Genomic DNA, 24,526 nt, shown 5'->3' with positions numbered 1-24,526 from the left:
CTCTCTCTCTCTCTCTCTCTCTCTCTCTCTCTCTCTCTCTCTCTCTCAGATATGACCTCCGTCAGGGTGAGTGGGTGCGCTGCAATGTGCATATTCAGAAAAACTGCCACTTCCCGATGTTTGGGCTTAAAGAAGGAACTCTGTACCAGTTCAGAGTTCGTGCTGTTAACCAGGCTGGAGTAGGACGCCCCTCCAAGGCTACCGAGCCCGTCCTCACTGCAGACCCCCTGGAACACACCAGGACCATGGGTACCACATTACACGCTCTGACAGTCTGAATGTGGCATGTCACAACACCACAAGTAGATAAACACAAATTGGTGACAAATTTAAAGGAAAAAAGCAACATAACCTGTTTGGTTCAAACAAAGTTAATTTGTGGCGTGAAAGCATAAATTAATAGGATGGATCATTATTAAATCAATATGCTGGTCATGAAATTTCCTCTCAAGAAGTTTATGCTTCATCATCTAGTAGCCACGTAGGCTTTTCAATCAGACAAGCTATTAAAAACAGAGGCGTGCTGAGCTCATGTCCCACACCGTGTACCACATTCCTTATAAAATGTGAGTGAAATAAGTAGCAGTCACACAACTTATGTTACATTACAAGATGCAGTTTATGTTTTTAATGCTTGTACTCAATAAATTCGTGAGCTCAATTGAGAGGATAAATAAACACATGGTGCAGTAAAAGTGCAGCATGGCCTGCTGTTAATCCCAAAATTCTGATTACCCGATCACCTCAGCTGACGATGCCTATTGCAATCTTATTATCAGCGACCCCTTATTTATTCAGGTTTTTCCCTTTAATTTGTCACCCGTTTGCATCTGCTACTACAAAGAGCTTCAGCCATGTGTCAACCACTCAATCCTGCTGTTAAATCGCCTCATCTGCCTCGGTTGCTGTGTTTACACCTGCAAACTATCAGCACCACCAGAGAAAACAGATGTGTGCAGATGTGGATCTCATTTTATAAAGCTTCAAGGTTCTTGCAGATGTTACAGCGACAGCTTCTTCGCGTCCTTTTATCCTGGAAAAGCTAAATGTGTTTAAGGTTGTGTTAAATACTTCACACAGTGGAGGGGTGATGGAGAGAGATGTCTAGTGGATCACTGAGTGTGTGCGGCTGTGAGTGTGTGCGTTAGAGGGAGGACAGATGGGCTCTGGTCCAGCGCTGTGGATCATTAACCACAGATGAAGGACAGGCAGAAGGTTGACTTGCCTCCAGCCTGCTGTCCATCCTTCCATGTCCCTCTCCCTCTCATCTCTTTATGTCTGTCTCTGGCTCTCTCACCGGTGGCTGCTCCTCTAACATTAGCACTAATAGTGTTATCACGGGCGCTCATATAACTTCATTACACTGATACAAGGTCCCTCGTGATTCCCTCTGCCCTCAACCTATCTCCCTTTCTGTCTCCCCCCGTTTCTCAGTGGTCAAAGTAGACAGAGGGAGGACGGTCACCATTACCAAAGATGAACTCGAAGGTGAGAATGCCGTATTTTTATTTCACCGTGTATAATTTACTCATTTTCACTGAACATTTTCACCTGTGATTTGAAATAGCATCTATATTTTACTGGCACACAGGGTGCTGCCTCCTCGCCTTTAGGCTGCCTCGGGCTCATGGCTTAATGCATCTTCATATTATATTTAACAACGAGCTGCAGTAATTGTATGGCTGAGGCAATGAGCGTTCCCCCCCATTTGCAGAAGTGAAAAGAATGAACAATCCCTGGTGGTGTCCTGGTAAATGCACATAATGGCCCGAGGAAGTGTGAATGCCTGTGAAGAGGACTGCTAACCTTGGCAATATAACTCAAAGACAGAGATGAAGGGAGAGGAGGAGGAGGATGTTTTCGACGAGGCAACAAGAAAATAAATGTAGCAAAGACAGTGCATTCATGCTTTCTTTATCCTGTTCTTTAATGGAGCAGAAAGTGTGTGTGTGTGTGTGTGTGTGTGTGTGTGTGTGTGTGTATGTGTGTGTGTGTGTGTGTGTGTGTGAAACAAAGAGAGAAAGCATGCATGTGTGTTTGTGTGCAGCTTTAATCCAAGTTATCAGATGACAGAGAGAGGAATTTACCTTCAAGCAAATACACATTTTAAATACTTTTTTAAAATCTACCAAATACCGGAGGTGTCGACTCGAGTCACGTGACTTGGACTCGAGGCAGGTACGAGTCAGAAATGTTATGAATTTAGACTTGACTTAATGAAAAATGACTCACAACTCGACTTGGATTTTAACGCCAATGACTCATGACTTCACTTGAGCTTGAGCCTATTGACTTGCAAATACTTGATACCTTTCCCCAAAAGCCCAAAGATTAAAAAGTTAACGCTATTTAATCCCAGGAAACAGTGAGTTTGACTCCGTCCAAAGCTGAAAATTGAGCCTATACCTGAAGCTAAAACATTATACCTTGTTCATCTTGTTAAATCACAAGAATGTAAGAATGACAAGTTGTGGATTTATGGGGAGTTGTTTGCTGGACCTATTTATTCATGCAAAGCTACGCTAATCGTATCCTGGCTCCATCTTTATACTTAACATACAGACACGAGTGGTATCGATCTTTTCATCTAACACTCAACAAGAAAGTGGATACCCAAACTTTCAAACTATTCCTAAATAATAAAATATTATGTAAAATACTAAATACAACTTTAACGGGTCAAAAAAGAAAGATTATTTCAAAACAATTACTTCTTGCATGTTTCAAAGACTTTGTTTGTGTTATTTCAGGTTACATTCCAGTTACATTTTGGCCCTAAATATCTCTTTATATATATATATATTTCTTTAGCTGCATGTTTAGAATCATTGTCCTGCTGTGTGTCCTAAAATAAAAATGTGGTGTGAGTCGTACACTGTTCACCCAACTTGGATGTGAACATCCACCTCACCCTAAAAATGAAACATCAGCACTTTAACCTCATAGTCGTGGTTTCATTTCAAAGGTGCTTGAGTGCAGAGATACTACACAGAAAAATAGTACTGCACACACACACACACACACACAGGTTTGCTACTTCTACCCCTTCTTATATACAGTCTATATTTCTACCAGATCAGCTTCTTTCATTTCACTGCACTCTCTTTGCTCTGGAGTTCCTCTCTGATCCACCCTGCAGCTCTGTAACTCTTCAGGGGATACAAACAAAGACTTACAAAAAGACAGACGGACACAAAAACGCAAGACTTTTGACGAAATCTGAACGCCTCCATTGTCCTTGAATCACTTGGAGAGTCATTGAAAGTGTGCTGACTCAACCCATTTGACTGTATGTTGTCCGATATCCTATTAGGAATGGAGGGGAAATTTGGTGCAGTAAGATAAATCTCACCCATTGTGTGCCTGCCTGACTCAAATCCAAAAGAGAAAGCATTACATTTCCTGATGCTAATATTTTGATTAAAAACAGTATAAAAAAAAGAACAGCCAGCACTTTTTGGACTCCATATTCTCACTGACCTTGTTCTAACTTCTTTTCTTTGTCCACCTCCTCCTCCTCTTCCTGTCTTTGCTCTGCAGGTCAGGTCAAAGCTCCTTTCCCTCCCACCAATGTCCACGCCTGTGAGGTGAGCGACACCTACGTGGTGCTGAGCTGGACCGAGCCTGAACCCAGAGGCAGGGAGCCGCTCACCTTCTTCGTGGAGCGGGTCAGTCTATACACACACACACACACACACACACACACACACACACTCACACTCACACACAAATGTTCATATTACAGTAACTCTGGGGATCTTGATTGATGACAGTTGTCACCTTACCCGTCACCTAAACATAACCCCTGTCCTCCTAATGGACAACTTGCACTGGCTTAAAATAGGTCATCCTTTTTTTTCTGACAGAAGTTGATTATAATATTGTTGTTTTATTGTACTTAAGTTTGGGAGAGCAGTGAAGGTTTTGAAAGCTGGTGCATTCAAGGAAGCAAAGAAATCTGATATTTGGGAGTAATGTTTTATCTTTGAACTGTGTTGTAATGGAGAACTTTGGTGATTTGTCATTAAAAAAAGGTTTCTTCCGAAGCTCAGATCCTGCTGCCTAATAGGGCAAAGTTGATTTTTTTTTTTTTTTAAACATTCACATAAAAGTTTAAGGCTCTCTTTGCCAAACTATGCAGCAATATGTCTGTAAAGGTTCATCTCAGTCATTGAGGTAATGCAATGTCTGGAGAAAGGGATGATGAAAATCCTTGGTCTGGAGTGTTGATTGAAGACGTTTTATTATTCATCAAAAATGCTTCTTCAGTTTCTCCTCAGGTCTGAAAAAGCCATTAAAGGTCAAACTTCATAAAATCCACTGAGGTATTTTTTGACTGCAAAACATCACACCATCTCACTAGCTGAATGATTGAGATGAACCTGAAGTCCCTGCTCACAACTGCATTACTGCAAAATTCTAAACAAAAGCGGACTATGGTGGTTTTCCCTCTCAAAATCGTTTTTGCGTCTCAGCAAGTTCATCTTCATACCATAATTAAATAAACAGAAACCAATGGCTGCCTCGAAGGTGGGAAATTAGTCTAAGAATGTATTATAACTGTGAAAATTGGGCAGCAGTTGTGTAATATATACAGGATTTTTGAATTGAAAGCAGGTCAGATGGTTTTGTGTGATGTTGTAAGAGGTTGCTTGTAGTGACAAACCAACAGATTTTTCGCCAAAATCTGTAGTTTCTCTCAGCTTTAGGAGGTGTTTTAGTATCTTTCAACTCGTTGTTGTGGTTTACGTCAAATTTTTAATGTCAGTCTCACGTTCTCATTGTCACCTTTTCCAGCAGCAACAGCAGACAGCTGTTACCTGCCCAACAGGTGTTCACTAGTGAACATAATGAAGCATTTGACCTCTAAAGAGCCGTATATTTCCCTCAGGAGTTGGTGGAGAGTAAAACAGAGCTAAAAGGAGAGTGAATATTGGACATTTGTCAGGTTCCCAGACACACGACTTAAAATGAATGCTAGTGTTGCTCCGTATTGTACCTTAAAGGTACAGTGTGTAGCATTTAGGGGAATCTGTTTGCAGAAATGTAATATAATAATAGTATGTCTGTTTTCTTTAGAGTATTATTACCTGAAAATAAGAATCTTTGTATTTTCCTTAGCTTAGAATGAGCCTACATGGGTCCTCTTCAAAACAACAAAACACTGGCTCAAGGGCCTTTCTTGTTTTCATGTCAGCCCTCGAAGTTCAACCTCAGCGCTAGCAGCCGCCAGATACACTGGACCTTTAAAGAAGTGATGAGCAGGAAAATGGAGCTTGTTTGTCTTCATTAGTATAGAAAACAAGAAAGCACACACAAAGAGTATGAATATATTCAAACTCTAACCACCATTGTAATTAGTAATATACGTCCACTGAGCACAAGGATCAATTTTCTTGCATCATCAGTTCCTCCATTCACTTGCTGGGTTTTGGCCGTCTGTTGCTGGAGCGTGAGCCAAATTAACAGCAGGCTCCTGACCGCAGCACTAATTAAAGAGACACGAGGAGGAAACACGCACACTTCTTCCACTGTGTCAGTTTAAGTGGGAATTTGTGGACTCATTAAAAGTGAGTAGACCTTGATGTTGCTTGCCTTTTGTTTGGTTTTCTGGCTTTCATAGTTTCTAACTGGTGATTTAAAACTACCTGGATCTGGGATCTAAAGTTTTGGTTTCAGATAAGTCAAAAGTGAATTCTAGTTTTAATGTATGGAGCACTGTTTTACTCTTGATGATGCATGTCTATAAAATAAACAGCTTAAATAAGATTTTTCTCAATTCCGTGTTCTAAAGAATGCTAAAATAACATTTTCTTCCAACATATGAAAGTGTGGGGGGCTGACCTGTTCATTACAACAATAAAGGGCTTCAGCTTTCCAATACCAACCCATACACCCAGCAGCTTCTATAGCTCCAATAATCAGAAAACTGCCACAGGAAATACATTTTTAATTGAACTTTTGTAAGTTGCCGTGGTAATAAAACTGTCAAATCTGTCAAAGGCACCTGAAATTACTAAATTCTGCTGCTTCACTGCTTATATAATGAGGTTAACATTCAAATAGCCCCTTCGCCCCTTGAGCAAGCACTGTATCTTTAATCTCTTTAATGTACCCTTTTGTTAGGTTTTCTTCTTCAAACAGGGAGCTAGAGAATGAAATAATGGTAACTCTGAGGAGGATAACAGAAAAGTAAACACAGACTATGAAATAGAGAAGGTTAGTGTCATATAGCATCATTAACTGAAACGATTAATTGACAAAGAAGAAGAAAGATGTCAATATGAGCCAGTGGTTGTCCACAATTTACCTACATGTCCATCTGTTTCTTTGTCTACATCTTGGCATAATATCTCTTTTTTTTTTTCTCCATCTGGGGATTTGTTAACATCTTGTAAGATCATCTGCACATTTGTTTGCCTTTCTGAAACTGAAGATGCCTTTGTCTGCCAATCACACCAGACTGCTGATCTTTATTTTGTATTTGCTCTTGTCTGCAATATAAGTGGTTTACTACAAAATAAAATAATCGCCAGTTAAAGGTGCAAGCTTTTCCGTTGCCTCTAAACGGCTCTCAAACATGGCGTCGGCTGAGCCGGCTAAAGGTGCTAACAGCGCTAACAGTGCAAACTACGGCAAAAATGCTGACGGAGCTATAACAGTGTTTATCTGAAGGGGAACCGGAGGATGGGCGCTACACTACGCATCCACTGCGACGTTATCAGTCTGTATGAGAGCAGTGCACAGCTGTGAGCTAAAGTTAGCTAGCCAGGCATGCTCACATGCACGAACATGCACTAAAAGCATGTGTGGCCCGTCCCGCTATGTCAAAAAAGCAATGAGAAGCGCATATATTTACATAGCAAATAGTAGTCTGCTGCTATATTAATGCTTTGAATGTAGATTTTTGCAACCTGACTTTACTGATTATGCAAAATCAGAATGAGTATTTGGCAGTCCTAGCAGGTTGAATCCTCCAACATCTCTGAAGGAGACTGAATAATGAACATGTCCTTGAGATAGACGTAGATAGTGCTTTGAAATTATCTTTCAAAAAATTTTTTTTTTTGGATCAGTCCCTGGCAGGGAAGAGCAGCTGGGAGCTGGCCAGTCTGGACATGGAGGTAAACTCTCCCAGGTTCTCAGTGTTTGACCTGTCCAAGGGCAAGCAGTATTGCTTCAGAGTGCGCTCCATCAACAAGTATGGAGTCAGTGACCCCTCTGAGCCGAGTGCACCGATCTCCTTGGGAAAGCCACAAGGTGAGATATGTGCTATGTACGATACTGTATCCATCAATTACTCTGCCCGTGAAGGTCAATTGGATTTTGTAGTAGTGAGCTACTGTAGTTGTGCGAACATAGATCATCATAACAGATAAAGTTCACCTATATTCTCTGGGGATTTGTTAACATCCTGTAAGACCTGGTCTGTTTGTGTAGCTGCACACTCAGGATCACAATTTGCACAGTTAAACCTTGGGTTTGATAATAATATTAATAATAATAGTAATTTGTGTAATGATAATGTATGTTTCATAGCCTGCAACTCAATGGAAGCTGGAAGAAGTACTCAGATCCCATACTTAGGTGAAAGAAGCAATACTGCAGTGTAAAAATACCAGCCTCAAAATTTGGGAAATTTGCTTAAAGGAAATTGACTCATGATACAGCATTGCCGCTTTTATTGCCGAGTGTTAAATGATTATATACCAGATCATAATGATGTATTTCTTAACATATAAGCAGTAATGTTGTAGCTGTTTCATTGGAGCTCATTTTAACTACTCTATATACTGATAGCAAGTTGTATTTTTAACAATGGCTCATATTGTGTTTGATGATCATAATCTATGTAATAATCAGAAAAGTAGCTGATAACTAGTTGTCAAATAGGGTGGTTAAAGAGCAATATTTATCTGTAAAATGACGAGGAATAGAAGTATCATAAAATGGAAATACTTAAGTACAAGTACCTCAAAGTTGTAATTTCTGTGCATATCTATGTAAGACTTAAAGTTCTGTGGGAATTTTCCAAAAACAAAGGAAGAGTTGATTGAATTCTCTTTTATTGAACTTCCATTTGATGATTTAAGTTTCTGATATCCATCAGCGGTGCCAGCTCCACCTCACTCCGTCATGGCCATCAGAGACACGGACACCTCGGTGCTGCTCCTGTGGCAGGAGCCCAAAGAAAAGGACGACATCCTGGGTTACTACTTGTACTGCAGTGAAATTGGCAAACAAGACTGGAAGACTGTCAACAACAAGCCTGTTACCAAACCCAGGTAGTAGGGACAGATAAGTTAAAACATTGGCTCAGAATGTTTTATTGTCATGTCTCTGTCTAAACAGAAAAATAAAGAATAGTTACAGCAAAAAGTTACAGATTCATCCTGCCTGAACTTCGTCCGTCTCATCTTCTCAGATTTACAGTTCATGGCCTCAAGAACCGAAAGGAATACGTGTTCAGGGTGAAGTCGGTGAGCGGAGCGGGAAATAGCAGCTATTCAGATGAGTCTCACCCCATCCTCGTCAAATCAGCCATTTGTAAGTGCACCCTCGAGGTCCCAAAATAGTGGACATGAAATTTCATTCAGGACACAACTCAAGGACATTCTCAAGTCTTTTCTAACTTCTTAACTTATCAAGCAACTCTTGCACAGGTTTATTTGACAGCAGGTAATATTGAAATGTAGCATTTAAATGTATTTTTCTGAAAGGTTTTATGCAGATTTGTTATTCTTAGAGCTACACAACACTAACACGGCAGGTAGATACATGTTTTATTTCATATTAGAGACATTTCCTGTGTAATTGTGAGGTTAGATTTTACACCAACACACATATTTTCTTGGCATGTGGGATCAAATTAATTTACTTTTGCACACTGAATGCCTCAGCCTACTTCTGAGCTTTCAGATTATTGACTCGATCTTAAAAATATATTCACAAGAGCTTTCCAAACAGACTTACTCATGCTTTGTAGTTTTCTTTCATAGCCTCAGGAGCCTTGCATGTATTTTCTCCAAAATTAAAAAATGTGTACGCGTTACAGCATGATTTTTGCATTCACCTTTCATAATAGGTTTTTTGTTCAGACATGTATTTTTTCAAATCTTTTATTCAAGTTATACAGCTTATAATGTTGTCGAACAACACTGTTCAATGCTACTGGTATCATAGTTAACTTGGATGGTGCTCCTTCCACACGTCATGCTTGCTCCTATTGTGGTTGGTTTGTACTGTAGCTGTGTGGAGACGTACCTGCTGAAGAGCTGCTGACCCTTCGTACTTCCTGTGTTGCAGTCTCAGATAATGTGCTCTCTGCAGCCTGCAGTAAAGTGCAACGATGACTCATTCTGCTTGCCACTCACTCACCAGAATCTCCTCACATCTACTCTGCCACTCAGCCATTACCTGAGGATAAATGGCCTCAGTCCAATTCTTTGCAAGGAATTCATTTTTATCAAATAGAGTTTGAGATGAATATTTCTCTCCTTCTCATAGAGAAACTCTCAATATGGGCCTTTAGTTATGAATTTGCAACGCTAGGCTGGAGTTGTAGTCGGCCAGGGAGTTATTGGCATTTCTCGGTCCATTTAGCAAGAATACTGTAGGTGCCTTCTGAGATTCTCTCTTCTATCGCTTGGGTTTCCATCTGTTTTAATCCCCTCTGCTTGATCCAGCCGTTCCCTCTGCTCCCTCTGCCATCGCCCTGCTGCTGTGCACTGGATCAGAGATGGTGTTGGGCTGGAGGGCCCCCGCCCGTAACGGGGGAGACCCTGTGCGTGGATACTACCTGGACCAGATGGAAGGGGGCATGAAAACGTGGAGAGAGGTCAACGTCAAGCCTGCCAAGGAGAGGCAGTTTAAGGTGCGAAGGTGTATTGTGACGTTTGCAGCATGTCGGTGAGTCGGTCAGTCAGTCCACTCGTTGCTCCAGACTGAATCTCAACAACTGTTGGACAGATTGCCATGAAAGTTTGCACAAACATTCGTGGTGCCCAGAGGATCAATCCTACTGACGTTGATGATCCTCTCACTTTTCCTGCAGGGCCACCAACAGGTTAACATTTTTGGGCTTTTTTAAAAATATCTTGGCAGCTATTTGATGTTCGTTCTCCTTATACAACCGTGGGATAGAACAATGGTACACATTTCTGTTTAAGGTCACAGACTGCCCCCTTATCTGTGTTCTTTACTGACGTCAATAGTGATTAGTAGCTGCAAGAGCTCCAGAGACATTTTGTTATCTGTTACTGTCTGTTGTCTGCTATTTGTGTTTTTAGTGAAACTTTTACACTGCCATCTTGGCCAGGACCCCCTTGTAAAAGATATTCAAAATCTCAATGGGAGTATCCTTGCTAAATTAAATAAATTAAAATAGAAAATAAAAATGGATTGGCACAATATATAATTTGGTTTGTGACCAAATACCTGCAAAGCTAATGACATTCCCATCATCCTCAGCTGTACTTTCTTTGTTCTAATTAGCAACCCTAACACGCTAAACATAAGATTGTGAACATGAAAAGGATTATACCTGCTAAACATCAGCATGACATGTAAGCATGCCGACTTTAGCATTTAGGTCACAGCGTGTAAAGTACAGTCTCACAGAGCTGCTACTGAGGCTGGACACTCTTGTTTCTAAGTGTATACTTCTTTCCTTTCACATCATATGCATGAAGCAATCTAGAAGGATGTTTTACATAATGCACATGTGAACTTGCAGTATCCATAATGCACAACAATGTCTTTTCTGTTCACTGAGAGTACGACAACAAATAATTCATTTTTCCACATTTAATGAAGGAGAAACAATCATGAAAAATCCCTCCAAGTAAGAAAGATATTTCTTGTCACTACTACCAATAAGGCCTTACTTTAATATAATTATACAAATACAAGTTGCCTCTGCATTTAGCAGTGGCCTCAAAGTGATGGAAATATTTGTCAAAGCTCCCACGTCCACATTGGCTGTGTCACTAGGCAACAAGCAGTGTCCATGGAGACCTGGAGCAAAGTTAAATCTTTAACCTGTCTCAGGGAGATTACAGGTGCTCCGTAATTAGACATTGTTCAAATGTGTTGTATGTGAGTGGTTGTTTTTAGCTCCAGGGGAAAAACAAAGACAAAGCCAATTATAAATAAAATGACTGTATAGGAAGATTAGCCCTGCCTGTTGTGGAGTGCAGGGCCTTGAGGATTGGAGATCGGTTTCCCATAAGGAACCCTCTGCTGAGAACACGCAGCTCCCCCTTTTGGGGTAAATTAGCAACTTCAACACCCTCGCGATGTGCAGTCTCCACTTCCCACTGTGCTATGTTTATTTGTTTATTTATTTATTTATTTAATCTTTATTTAACCAGGTAAAATCAATTGAGAACCAATTCTCATTTTCAATGATGACCTGGCCAAGAGGCAGTAGCACAGTCCACACAAGTTACACAAACAACACAGATACAATACAGTATAACAAACAATGGAAAAATGACTAAAAACAACCTAGATAAAATAATAAACACTATGTACAAAATAAAAGGCAGATTACTGGATGTTATTTGTAAAAAAAATGGAAGAAAGAAAGAGAAGTGAGGGCTGGTCTGCAAGTACAGCAGTCAACTATAACTTGTTGCAGCTTATGTTAACATGTTAAGAGAGTTGAGAGCTGTTAGTTTGAGTGTGTTTTGTAGTGAGTTCCAGTCCTTTGCAGCGGCATGTTGCTATTTTAATCAGGCTGCTGACCTTTTAGATGCAATTAGTTAATCATTTGAATGTTGATTCTTTTCCAGGTTGAAGGTGTGCATAAAATTTAAATGACTTTGCCATGAAAGATTCCACATCTGGATGTCAGGATGTCACTGATCCTGCTTCATTAGAACAAAAACAAGACTTTATTTATTTTTTTCTCCTTGGATTTAAATTCCATTACAAACCATCCAGTAGTACACAGATTACTTACTTAAGTCAAATGCGAACAAAACACTGTCAAATAACTTAATTGCAAGTAAAGGTCCTTCATTTAAAAACCTACTTGAGAAAGTACAGAAGTATTATCAGCAGAATATACTTTAAATCTAAAAGACATTTTTCTTCTTACCCATAGTGCTATTTATCAATCTAGATTGTTTTGGTGTAAGTTGCCTAGTTTTTGAGGTATCGGCCGTAGAGATGTCTGCCTTCTCTCTCTGATATAATGCGACTACATAGCACTCAGCTTGTGGTGCTTAAATGGATCCGCAAGTAAAGTCAAAGAGCAGTTGAGAAGTTGGGTAACTGTACTTAGTTACTTCCAATCACTGCTAAAAGTAAATATCAATGAGGTATCAGGATTGCTGTATTGTGAGTGAGTTTGTCATGATGAAGCACATGTTCATGGTTTCAGTCTCCCAACAGCCAAAACCTGCTGCAATGTTTCTCTGAGGAGAGAAAATATATGTCAAATGAATCAAGTGGAGACTGTTTGCCATCTAGTGGATGAAGGCTCAACTCTTCCCCGCTTATTTTGTCAGACAACCTCTGTATTCCTCGGAGTGAACTGTAGATCGATCTGATAAGATGGTTGTCGTTCTATCTAAATGTGGTTAGAGAAGGATCTATAGATAATGAAGGGACTGCTATAGGTGGTGGTGGTGGGTTGGGTTGTTTTTTAGATTGACATTGCTATTACTGTGAAATAAGCTCCCCCTGGTTGTGTCAATTAGTTGCCGGGAGCAGCAGCAACTTCACAACCGTTCACTGAGGCGATAAGGGCCTTAAAGTCTAAGTGGCTGTGAATAGGAAGATCAATGAACAGATCAATAAGACTGAATCCCTTCTCTTCCCAAAGCCAAAGTGCCCCAGGGGCTCAGCAAAAAAAATGCTGTGGCAGCAGCAGCAGCAGAGCTAATACCTTGTAACATGCCTGCTTGAGTCTGGAGGAGTGTGACTGTACAGCCAGGGAACTTTGGTCCTGTGTGATGTGCCAACTGATCCGTGTTTTCCTCGAAAAACAATGTGAGACGATTTTTGTTGATTTGTAAGAATTAAGTTTTTATGCATATACATCTTTATACAATGCTACAAAAAAAACAATGTAACCAATTCAAGCAAGATGTCTATTATCTACAACAAAATCCATACATCTCTGATAAAACAAGCTCTGTATTATACCGAAGAAATCAGAATATTTAGTTCATTTTGATTTCTCTTCCAGGCTTTTGAGTTTAAAAACTTAAAAACATCCAAATTAAATAGCCATTCCGTGTGTGATCATTAGTGCAACAGAATATTTCAGTTTTTTGTCATATCATTGAATAGAAATGTGACATTCTTCAACTACACAATCTGTTTTCCTCCTGAATACTTTTGAATCTTCAAACTTCAGAGGTCAGAGAAAGAAAACCAGCTCTCAACTAAATGAGATGAGAGATGTAACATATGTGGTTTAAACGTTTTTTCAAACCATCTGTTTTGTTTTAATGTAATTAAAAGTAAGCTTGACTGATGGAGACTACCATCATTCAGAGTTGATCAGTTGTTCTGTGCCTGATGTAAATCTATAGGTTTGCAACCTGACAAGTGGACACTTCTACCAATTCCGTGTGTTTGCTGCCAACATGGCCGGCGTGGGGAAGCCATCTGAGGCCAGTGAAGCTTTCCTGTGTGAGAAGTGGACCATGCCAGAGCCAGGTGAGGAGAAAATGTCTTCAATGTCACTTCACTACTGAGAAGATATCTCTGTGTCAATGTGTGACGGGTGCATTGGAGTGCTTACATGAGAAAACCTTCCTGCACGGTATCTTGATGCTTGTAGGGTTATTTAAATATCTCCATCAAACATGTTTTAAGACACATAAAATATTCTTCAATTTCCACGTTAGAAAACAACATTTATCCCTAGCTCATTAAGAAATCTAGAATATCTGAACATGCAAATATTTGTCCTTTTAAAACTTGAACTACTCAAGATGTTCTCCTCTGACAGCTCCATTCTCGGTGTAGATGCACTGAAGGTTTCAGTTTTCCACATCACACTTGTGTAGCTTGCATGTTTGAGCAGCATTAGCTTCTAAACTTGCTTCTACATGCACGCATTGAACTGAGATTTGAAGATAGCAGTGAGAAACTTTTCTCCTTGACGAATGTGAGATGCATACGTCTTTTAGTTTAAGGGGACTTTAACATGAAATTAATCGTTTTCCAAATCATCCAATTATTTTAGAGCATTGAGTATTTGAGCCTTTGCTATTAACTTCCTGACCTGCAGTTTCTGCTAAAGGCTGTTAGTTCACGAGACTGAAAGTTTATTGACCCCGGCTTGGAAAGGGAGATTAGATAGATACAAAGGCCATCCATCAACTGGAGGACCCATTACCACTCTCTAACATTTTCCTTTTATTTAATTACACCATTAAAAGTACAAACAGTCTTCTCACAGCGAAATAGATTTAAAAAACGTCTATTTGCATGTTATGCTATTAAAGTGCAAAATGCAATAACAAAAAGCCGAAGTAATAGCCAAGAGTTAGAGGTAGATATTGGAAGTTATTATGTGTTGCGTATGTAAGGCTTGTCTTTTAATATTGCATATGTCTGCGACTGCGCTGCTTCACGGCCTTTAAGCAAGACCCTGACTCCACCATCAATTGCGCTGAAAAGTGGCTAATAAAAACAGATTCATATATTTTTTGTTACTTTTTATTAGTATAAATGTGCTTTTTAAGTTACAGTCACACTTAAATCAATCTAGCACTTAAGAGATAATGATGAGTCATTTTTTTCTATATAAATGGTAGCATAGCAATGTACCCATTAAAAATAGAGATTCTATACTAACCTCTGCTGTATTGTTGATGCAGTAACAATACTCAAAATAGTTTCCTTGAAATAAAAGATGTATTTGCACCTTTACAACAAGGAACTCTTCTTCCTGCCTCATCTTTGCTACTTGTTGTATTCATGTATCTTTATAGAGAAGGTTAATTGTAATGAAAATATAGATTACATGAAAAAACATTTATATCAACGCCTCTCTTCTCTCATTTGGACTGTGGACAATAAGAAAACAACCTTTAGATTTGAACCTGAAACAATAACAGGTAGATAGATAGGATTTTAAAAGATGAAATCACGCCCATACACACACACACACACACACACACACACTCACACTCAAAGTCACTCCAGTATTGTTCAGCATTTATGGCTACGCTCCTATAAGCTTTTTGTGACATTAATATTGAAAATGGAGAGAGGCTCTCTCACACATGACACTTTTAAATAGCAGCTCATTAATCTTGGCAAATGTGCTTTCCCTTTGTGCCGTTAATAATTTAAAAGTGACCGAAAATCATTAAGCAAATGAACTACCAAGTGCCTGCATGCAGTCAGTGGGGGTAGATTAAGTAAAGTCACTGTACTCATTTTGACTTTAGTGTTGTTTCTGATTTGTTTTGTTATGACTTTCCAAGAAGTCCTGTGTGGTTGATTTTTATATGGTCACTGAGAGAATATATTTCCTTGATTTTTTTATTTCAGTGTGGAAATGTTATTACAGTTTTTTGGCCGCACGCACTGTTTTCCTTTTGCACTTGAAGCTCCCATTCACCAACGCATGGACCCTGATATACAGCATCTCTCCTCTCCTCTCAGGTTGTCCCTATGATGTGGAGTTCAGGGAGGTGAGAGACGGCTCCCTGGTGCTGCTGTGGGCGGCTCCATTGTACGAGGGACGGAGCCCCGTCACTGGCTATTTCCTGGAAATCAGCCAGGGTGATCAATCAGACAACTGGACTGCTTTGAATGAAAAGCCGATCTGTGACACACATTACAAGGTGAGTGAAGCTGTAAAAATGTTTACGAGCTTCAGTTCACGATAACAGAAATGTATATTTAGGATTCATCCATTATCTGATCGGGCTAACTATTACCGTGTTGCATAAAGAATGATTGTATTTAATAACTGTAAGTGCCAGTAAATTATTAAACTATTATTACTCCAAAAATCCAACCCCATATTTCATTCCTCCTGTGTTTCTGTGGGTCTAAATGTTTAAATAGTCATGATACATTATGACAATCAGCTGTAAATATTTGATGTGTTTCTTATAACATCCAGGTGTCTGGTCTTCAGGCGGGTCAGACCTACCGTCTCCGTGTGTCGGCTGTCAATGAGGCTGGAGTGGGCTGTGCCTCCCTGCCCACTGAGCCGGTCACAGCTGAGTCCCGACCAGGTCAGCCAGCTCTGCTCCAGAAATACAAATATTGCAATAAAAAAAGAAAAATCACCTCCAAGGCTTGTTGGAGGCTTCTAGACCTAAGATATATGATAATAGGGAAAGCCTCCACACACTCCAGTGTGTGGAATCGTTATTTGTTGAGTCAAGCTTTCAGGGACCTTAAGAATAAAACAGGACAAATGCCTTTCAAAGGATTAGTTAACACGTATTAACTTATTTATAAGTATGAAGCTTGAGCCAGTTAATTAGCTTAGCATAAAGACTGGAAACAGGGGGAAACAGCTAGCCTGGCTTTGTCCAAGGGCGTCTGGCTCCAACGTCATATTCAACAGACGGACATCAGAGCGATATCAATCTTTTCATCGTTTCATCTTGAACCATTCCTTTAAATGCATCTTTTCATGCCCAAACAGACATTGACAACATCGGTTCTCTTTAGTGGTGATATCGCAAAAAGACATTGACATCATACAGGGTGGTGAAAGTGGTGAAAAATGCTACAACATCTATTAGAAATAAAAAATAAGCACATACTCAGGATAAAAATAAGTATGAAGTACAATGAAATATGCAATATGTGCACCATAGGAGATAAATCTAATTCATTCTTGTAGCATTTCTTTACGCTGTGTGTTATCCGTCTCCTTTATAATGCTATGAATTGTCTGAGAGGGTCTGCAGCACGTTGCAGCCGCACTAACCGACTCTTTCACCTTCAGGTGCCAAAGACATTGAGATCGGAGTGGACAACGATGGTTTCATATTTCTGGGCTACGAGGCTGATGAGACGGACGACGACAGCAAGTTTCTGTGGAATAAGAACTACACAGAGCCCATCGATGCCGGGAGGGCGCGGGCAGAAACCAACAAGGACGGGTACGGCTTGTTTATGTGCAACATCCACTGCACATCTGCACTTCTTTAGATCCGCAAAGTCTGTGGCAGTCTGCTGGAAGAAGAGGTGATATTTAGACAGGCTTATTAAATTTGTGAGAAATGCTGTTTACCCTGCAACTTTAGGTAGATGATATAATATAACAATAACATAATTAAAATACAGAGAGAGAGATTACATTAACATTCGGTTTGGTCCAGGCAAATTCAATTAGCTGTGTGAAGCAAATTGTTTTAAAGCTTTTCTCACTGGGATTCCCACTAAAGGCCAGTCTCCTTTAATTATCTCTTCTCTTAGCTTACAGGAAGCCTGTCTGCCCTCTGTTCTCCTCATTGATATCATGTAAAACAATAGCTAGTAGAAAGACATTGGGATTACACTATTGGGACGGAAAGCACTGTGAAGTCTGACGGCTGATGGCACAAAAACAGCACCATCATCACCCGTGGGCGCTGCAGGGTGGACAGATAAACAAGAAGGTACCGGTCTGTCTGTTATTTTCAATTTCAGGTCGGTCCTCACCTTCACAGATCCCTCTGAGGAGGATCTGGGTCTCTACACAGTTGAGATGAGCGACAACCCAGACCAGTCGTCCAGCTACGACTTCACTGCTGAAGGTAAACTGAGAGCGAGTAGGAGGTTAAGAAACTGTCTTGTTCAATTCACAACTTCGCCTCAGGCGCAGCCACACGAACGGTTAATTCAACATCAGCTGTCTCCTGTGTTTATTGAGCTGACGGCAGCATGAATAGCAGGATTTTCAATTTGAATAAGGGTTGTCAAGCTTTTCTCTCAAGCAAATGATTATGCGCCTCACAACCGGTTCCACAAGGTCACGCGTCCATCCAAGCATATGTTCTCAATCAGCTTTCAGCTTGAAAATAGAGCCATGTGACCCGTTCCTTGGCAATAAGTAGGAGCTAAGAAATGTTAGTCCTGTTCAAAGTTGAATTAACCTCCGGCTACTGTTTTGCTTTTTTTGCAGACCTTGAACGACTCAAAGAACTCAGCTGGCAAGTCAGAAATCCACGTATGTACCAAAGACATTGCACCGTAGGTGTTTGGCTGACATATAATAGAAATCATACAAGTTATTCTCGTCATTAAATGTGGTAAACTTTGGTATTGGTGCACTGTTATTTTGACTTGAAAATACAATACACTCAAGCACATGGTGAAAAGACAAAACAAAACGCACACATTTTAAGTATTCTACGTTGATTAAATGATCATCTAAACTCACTCAGCTTGTCCTGACTGCTCTGTGTTTGTTTTGTTTGTTTTTGCAGTGATAGCTCTAAAGTCGGGCTGGCAGGTGGAGGTTTCTGAGCAAGGTGACGTACGTCTTTGGCTTCAGACTGAGAGTCTGAGCGACGCCGCCGAGCTCCGTCTCATCTTCAATGAGCGAGAAATCACCAGCACGCCGGTAAGAACCGCTGTGATACTGCAGCTCAGTAGAATATTTGATATCCATCCATCCATTATCTGTAACCGCGTATCCTATTCAGGGTCGCAGAGATTTGATATCCACAGTCCCTAAAAGGTTTTGGATAAAATGATTTACCCGCCGGCATGTGTTAGGCTTTTATATTCTGGAAGGAGACTAATTGATACTCTACCTTTTTGAGCGCATGGCGGAGCACTTTAGTTGTCAGCCTGCTGCTCATCAAGTTGACAAATTCATGGTTGCCAGGTTTGTATTTGATGGATATTTAAAAAGATAGTTCAAGGAGAAATCTGGGGCCCATTTGGACTCACCAAACCATAATTTCTGCAAATCATGTCACAGGTGCATGAGGGTGAAGTGTGAGCAAAATCTGTAATATATACTACAATTGTAACAATCACTAATCACACTATGTTGTATTTGGTCAGTGATTTTAGTGTTAGGTTCAGTTAAGTTACAGGGAGTTTGGTGAGACTAACCATCATATCAATATATCCCAGTCCTCTGAATTGGATTTGTTCAGCGATTCTGAAATGTTGAGCGTTTTTTCTCGGTTAAAGAAACAGTTCACCAATGTCACATTGCAGATGTCTAGGAGTTTGTAGCAGTTCCACCAAAAGAGACAATCCCTGTAAACTTCTAAGATGGTTTCATTTACTGTAAATAAGGCTTTGAGGCCGAAAGATGCCAAACTCGCCAACGTATGTAAAAAGTAAAACAAAGATTGGGAAAAAGTAAAAAAAATAATAATGTATACACAGATTTGTCTCACAAATTACACATGATTAACCTCTACATGATCATCTCACAACCCTCAGGTTTATCTTGTGACCCTCTTGAGCGCCCCTGACCCCCAGGTTGGGAACCATTCCTGGACTAAACTACCTAACCGTGTATAAAGTACCTCATTCATTAGTCAGTGCTTCTTCTGAAAAGAAAAGAAAATTCAGTCTGATTCAGTCTGAAGAGAGCTGCAGCAGGAGGGCTGTGATTTCAAACTTGTTTTGTCTTTTCCAGAAAACTGCCGACCCTGGGGTACTACTTGAATTACAATATGCTAAAAGGATATTATGGAATTTTTTTGCCCAATGATGCCACAAAAATATACTGCCTACTCCAGCTTTAATATGTGTTTCACATATATCTCAGAAATGTCCTCCAGATTGATTTACTATTATAAAACGGCTCAGTGAAAGCCAAAGCTATTTGCAACAAAAAACATAAACATTCTCAACTTGTTATTGACAAGATAATGTAACGCTACAGCAAGGACGAATGTGGAAAATAGCGACTGAGTGATTTCACTTTAAAGTACAATTGGAGTGCGACCATATGACCCAAAATGAAAACAGTATAATCATCAAGGAACAACAACAGAATGTGAACAAACATCCTCAGCACTCACATGTGTTGTGACACCAAGTTAAAAATAATCAGCGCTGCCGTCCGGGTTATTGAACCTTCCACTGATGTGTCCACAGAGAGAACAGCAAATACAACACAGTGTATTTATCGTGCTTTCACAACTCTGTCAGATACATTTTGTGTGACTGTGTTTGTGCGAGTCGGGGTGACTGCTTCATATGAAGCAGCATGCGTTCATCGCTTCTGTTGCATTTTCATTTATACCATTATTTCTCAATATCAGAGCTCCATCTGAACAGTACTGATCACACGTTATTTCGAAATGATCACAGCTGAGGTTTGCGAATTCAAAAGCCATTTGGCTGATTAGGGCCCTCAGGCTTGCCATACATCACAAATCACATCCACCACTGAGGCCTATCAACATGCAAGGCATACACTTATCTCGATGAACATAAAAGTCATGAAAACGAGGCTGCCTCCTGTTTGTTTGTCTTTGTGTGTGTGTGTGTGTGTGTGTGTGTGTGTGTGTGTGTGTGTGTGTGTGTGTGTGTGAGTGTGGGTGTGGGTGTGAGTGTGTTAGAAAAAATAAATATTTCATCTACGCTGCCCATTTTGTCGTTTCAGTCCCTTTTCAAGCACCGATTCACACTATATTCTCTCTGCATGACTAACCATCTAGAATAGATTGCAAGAGGCGTGTCTACCTGCCATCGCAGATCATCTGTCCGCACATGAGCTGATGTGTACTGCGTGTGTGGCAATGCTTGTTTGCTCTTTTGCAGCACCGTCAGATCAACTTCGACAAGGCCAAAGGTCTGGTGGAGATACTGTTTGACCAGCTCTCTCAGGAGGACGAGGGCTCGTACACGGCTCAGCTGAAGGACGGCCGCGCCAAGAACCAATCCACTTTGGTCTTTGTGGATCAGAGTGAGTCTTTTACTCATGGTGCCACTAAGCTGTCATTGAGGGTTTTTTTACATACCATGATAAAGAGACAAGGACAATTGCAGAGGGACAATAGAACAGAACAGGCTTTAATGTAAATGAGACATCACATTAGCTAGATTTTACACAATGATGAAATGTTTCTTTCTGAAAGTGATGTAGACTATAGAGACCAAACCCGTTTTTTTTACCAGGCTGTTAATTTGGGCATTTTAACATTGTGATCTATGGGGATTGCTTGCGTTTGGGGCCATCCTCAAGTGGTCATTTGAGGAATTGCAGCCTTTGGCACTTCCGCGTTGGCCTCCCCTCAGACAAATCTTAGTTTTGCTCAATTAACCTATATGGGATCATAATTATCTTATTGAATCCCACATACGCTCAATAATTGAGTCAAGATAATCTTATGTGCTGTTTTACATAACTTCATACTACACCAAATACATATAAATGTCTGTACTAAGGCATTTATTTATTAAGAACAGTAAAGATTCCCCAAAACCACTTTATCTTTAAACTATCTCTTTAACCAAATCTCACATCACACATTTAGTCTTTTTTATGTGATCTTCTTTTGATAACTAATGTAATATTTTCCACTTCTATTCACTGAGCCGCCCTTGAAACAGTTTGGAGCCCCGCTGGGGAGGCTCTCTGAAACCCTCTGCTTTAGGGCAGCAATAAATAATTCAGAATTTCCCCAGCACATATTTATTCCTGGCAGACTAGAGAAGCGTTTTGAATGTTTAGGTCCTAAATAAATATCATTTTCAAAAATAATTGAATGAAGTATGAAAAACCACAATAATGAAGACTTTTTTGTGTCTACTGTTAAAAGTCCAAGTTACAGGCCCAGGAGAGACATGTAGGGCTCAATTGTTTTAGTGGAATGTGGAAAAGTCATTGTTTATCAGCATTTATTTCTGATTGGAAAATGTCTTTTTAATTACCTGCTTCTATCAACAACAATTAGAGGACCTGATTTGTGCCCCAATGACTTCAGGGAAGAATGGATGAATAAATGATCCTATACTTATCTTCTCTTGTGTTGCTTTATACATGTTGTTGTACGGCACATGAACGACCTGATCCCAATTCATACGATTATTTTGTGTCTGTTTTTATTCTGATTTATTTCTATTTTGGCAACCTTCACTCAAAAGTCCACTTCCTCACCCCACACATAAACCCCTTCTACGATTGGCCGAACAGTTCAAAATGAAGTTGAGATTATTTTGGAAGTAAAATAACATTTTGGAGCAACAGATCGTCATCACTTCTCCCCATATGACCTCCATGATTCTACTGTTTTGTACTCTGATATTGTTTGTGTCTCTGTCAGAGTTTCGTCAGACGCTGGCCCTGGCTCATAAAAACCGACGTGACCATCAGAGGAAATCTGGTGAGAAGTCTCCAAACATCACTAACATATTTTATTATAAATATAATTAGATCTAATAGTTGCAATAGCTTTTTGATGATGTTTTTGTGTCCTGACACGGCTGCTTCATCTTGTCCAAACCTCTTGAGACGAAAGGAAAGAAAGGAAGCCTCCTTTGCTACTGACCTCTGTGTTTTTATCACCTGAGCTCTCAGATGTGATAAGGAGAAGCTATACAACTCTTTTGTGTCTGGAGGCCAATGCCCCAATGGCCGCTTGTGCAAACAGACTGCCTTACAAACTGTCTACTGTTCAAAGTACTCGTGACACTCAGAGTCCACACAGCACATTTTGTCTATTACGTGCAGAACAGCATGATGCAAGCAGATATTAAAGTGGGACGTGTTTATTGCCTGAATGCTGTTCTGAATTATTCCACCACTCTTATTTCAGGCAGCTGTCACTGTCAGTAATTGCCATAGATTGCCATATAACAATGCATTTGTGTTTGAGTGGTTGCTCTGAATAAATGATTGTCTGGTGGTCCCTTCTTCTAACGGGATAATCGTGTGTTCTGTTCTCTCTGTTCCCAAGGACCGTATTTCCAGGAAGACTTGTCGTGGCGTGTAAATGAGGATTGTGAACTGATTATAAATTGCAAGGTACATTTTTCACATAATAGATTTGCTAATGACAATAAGAGAATTAGCCTAACATCATATATGTTTCATCTTTCACCATTACTTATAAAATCATTTATATTGTAAAATTTGCTGAGTTTGTTGCTAAGTTCCCACATCATTCAGAGCAAAGACAATGTTCCACTTTTATTATTAATAATTATCAAAGGAATATTTTGACATTTTGGGTGACTTCCTGGTGCTTTTTGCACTTTTCCGGTGCGGGACAATTATGTCAATCTTCTCATTTACTTTCGCCAAAATGACAAACCTTTACAGGGTTGCATTTATTACAAAGATTTCACTATTTCATTCGTAAAACAATCAATTTTTGAGGACTTTTATTTCTCCATACTTAGGTGACAAATACAAACAAGGACACGTCACTCAAGTGGTTTAAAGAAGGTGCGGCGGTGACCCGAGTCATGTATGACCAGTCATCAGGGGTCAGCACACTCACCATCCCGCAGGTATTTCAAACAATTCTGCTCTATTTTCAGACTCCTAGAGGTGGGGAGGAGATTTAAAGAGCTCAGGCCAGTGTGAACCAGCATTTATAAATAGTAGCTGTGTAGTGAGACAAAACAAGACAAGCAGTCAGTTAATGTTTATATGATTTCTCTTATTCTTGTATTATTGTGAAATGTTCCAAGGTTCACCTTGGGGTGTATTTTAAGTTTAAATAAAAGATGAATTTAAGTGTTTGGTTGTTCTCCGGAGTCATCAATATTTCATCAGAGAACCTATGAATAAGGATTGGATGTTTTTTCCCCCTCAGGTTACCAAGAAAGAGGCGGGTTCGTTCAGAGCTGTGGTGTCAGACGGGAGAGGAGAGGACGTCAGCACTTTAGTGTTACTGGATAACGGTGAGACGGTGTGACGTCATTATGCATCCTCGGTATTCAGCTACCTACCACTCATCTTGCGTTTCGTGTTTATTGAGTTCCATTATCAATATAAAAGACTGTCTGAAAGCTTCGTTGTTCTTTTTATTCACAGAGTACGACAAGCTTCTCCAGCAGCTGAGTAAACAGTGTGGTGAGTTATTCACAGCAGGAAGCTCTACGTTTGTGAAATGTGTCAATGAATTTACTGCAGATTTGCTGTGTTTGGGATGAGGATGATACTGAACTGAAAGCCATGTTAATTATTTCTTGTGTGTGTTGTTTCGGAATATGAATGCGTTTGAATGAAACTGAATGCAAACTGTGGCATTAAATAACCAGGAGCTCTGCCGTGTGTCTCTCTCTCCGTCTCTGCAGCATTGTCTGCCAGCCCACTGAAGGTTCAGAGCACCGCTGTGGGTTTCATGCTCTACTGCTCACTCAAATACTATATAACCTACCTGAAGACCAGCTGGCTCTTCAAGTGAGTCCACATGCAGAGCTCCTCTCTGACCTAAGACCCTAAGTGCATCTTCTTCCAAAAGCAAATGAAAAGTAGCTTAATGTTGATTTTGTGTTCAGAACATCTAGCAGTGTGGTCACATTGTTTAACGCAAGCCACAGAAGTGGACTATTACTGGAGGTAAACATCACAGGCACAGTAGCAGACTATAGAGCATAAAAAGAAGACACACATACTGAC

The 24,526-nt window shown here is 40.1% G+C and overlaps 1 protein-coding gene across 1 annotated transcript in view; it reads left to right on the top strand.

Annotated features, from left to right (window-relative positions):
- myom3 (myomesin 3) overlaps positions 1–24,526 on the top strand; it is a 48,874-nt gene that overhangs the window by 21,585 nt on the left and 2,763 nt on the right. The window contains exons 11-31 of the mRNA XM_031853180.1: positions 50–249; positions 1,435–1,488; positions 3,541–3,668; positions 7,077–7,260; positions 8,111–8,285; positions 8,426–8,547; positions 9,687–9,874; positions 13,548–13,674; positions 15,637–15,818; positions 16,103–16,217; positions 16,943–17,099; positions 17,629–17,735; positions 18,104–18,148; positions 18,408–18,544; positions 20,716–20,860; positions 22,221–22,280; positions 22,854–22,921; positions 23,299–23,409; positions 23,718–23,805; positions 23,939–23,977; positions 24,202–24,307. Coding sequence (XP_031709040.1) covers positions 50–249; positions 1,435–1,488; positions 3,541–3,668; positions 7,077–7,260; positions 8,111–8,285; positions 8,426–8,547; positions 9,687–9,874; positions 13,548–13,674; positions 15,637–15,818; positions 16,103–16,217; positions 16,943–17,099; positions 17,629–17,735; positions 18,104–18,148; positions 18,408–18,544; positions 20,716–20,860; positions 22,221–22,280; positions 22,854–22,921; positions 23,299–23,409; positions 23,718–23,805; positions 23,939–23,977; positions 24,202–24,307 — 2,538 coding nt within the window. The remainder of the gene's footprint in view (positions 1–49; positions 250–1,434; positions 1,489–3,540; positions 3,669–7,076; positions 7,261–8,110; positions 8,286–8,425; positions 8,548–9,686; positions 9,875–13,547; positions 13,675–15,636; positions 15,819–16,102; positions 16,218–16,942; positions 17,100–17,628; positions 17,736–18,103; positions 18,149–18,407; positions 18,545–20,715; positions 20,861–22,220; positions 22,281–22,853; positions 22,922–23,298; positions 23,410–23,717; positions 23,806–23,938; positions 23,978–24,201; positions 24,308–24,526) is intronic.

Source organism: Anarrhichthys ocellatus, unplaced genomic scaffold, assembly GCF_004355925.1.
Source record: "Anarrhichthys ocellatus isolate YVR2014 unplaced genomic scaffold, GSC_Weel_1.0 scaffold13, whole genome shotgun sequence".
Taxonomy (NCBI): Eukaryota; Metazoa; Chordata; class Actinopteri; order Perciformes; family Anarhichadidae; genus Anarrhichthys; species Anarrhichthys ocellatus.
The sequence above is the reverse complement of the archived record's forward strand: the minus strand, read 5'-3'. Positions and strand labels throughout refer to the sequence as shown.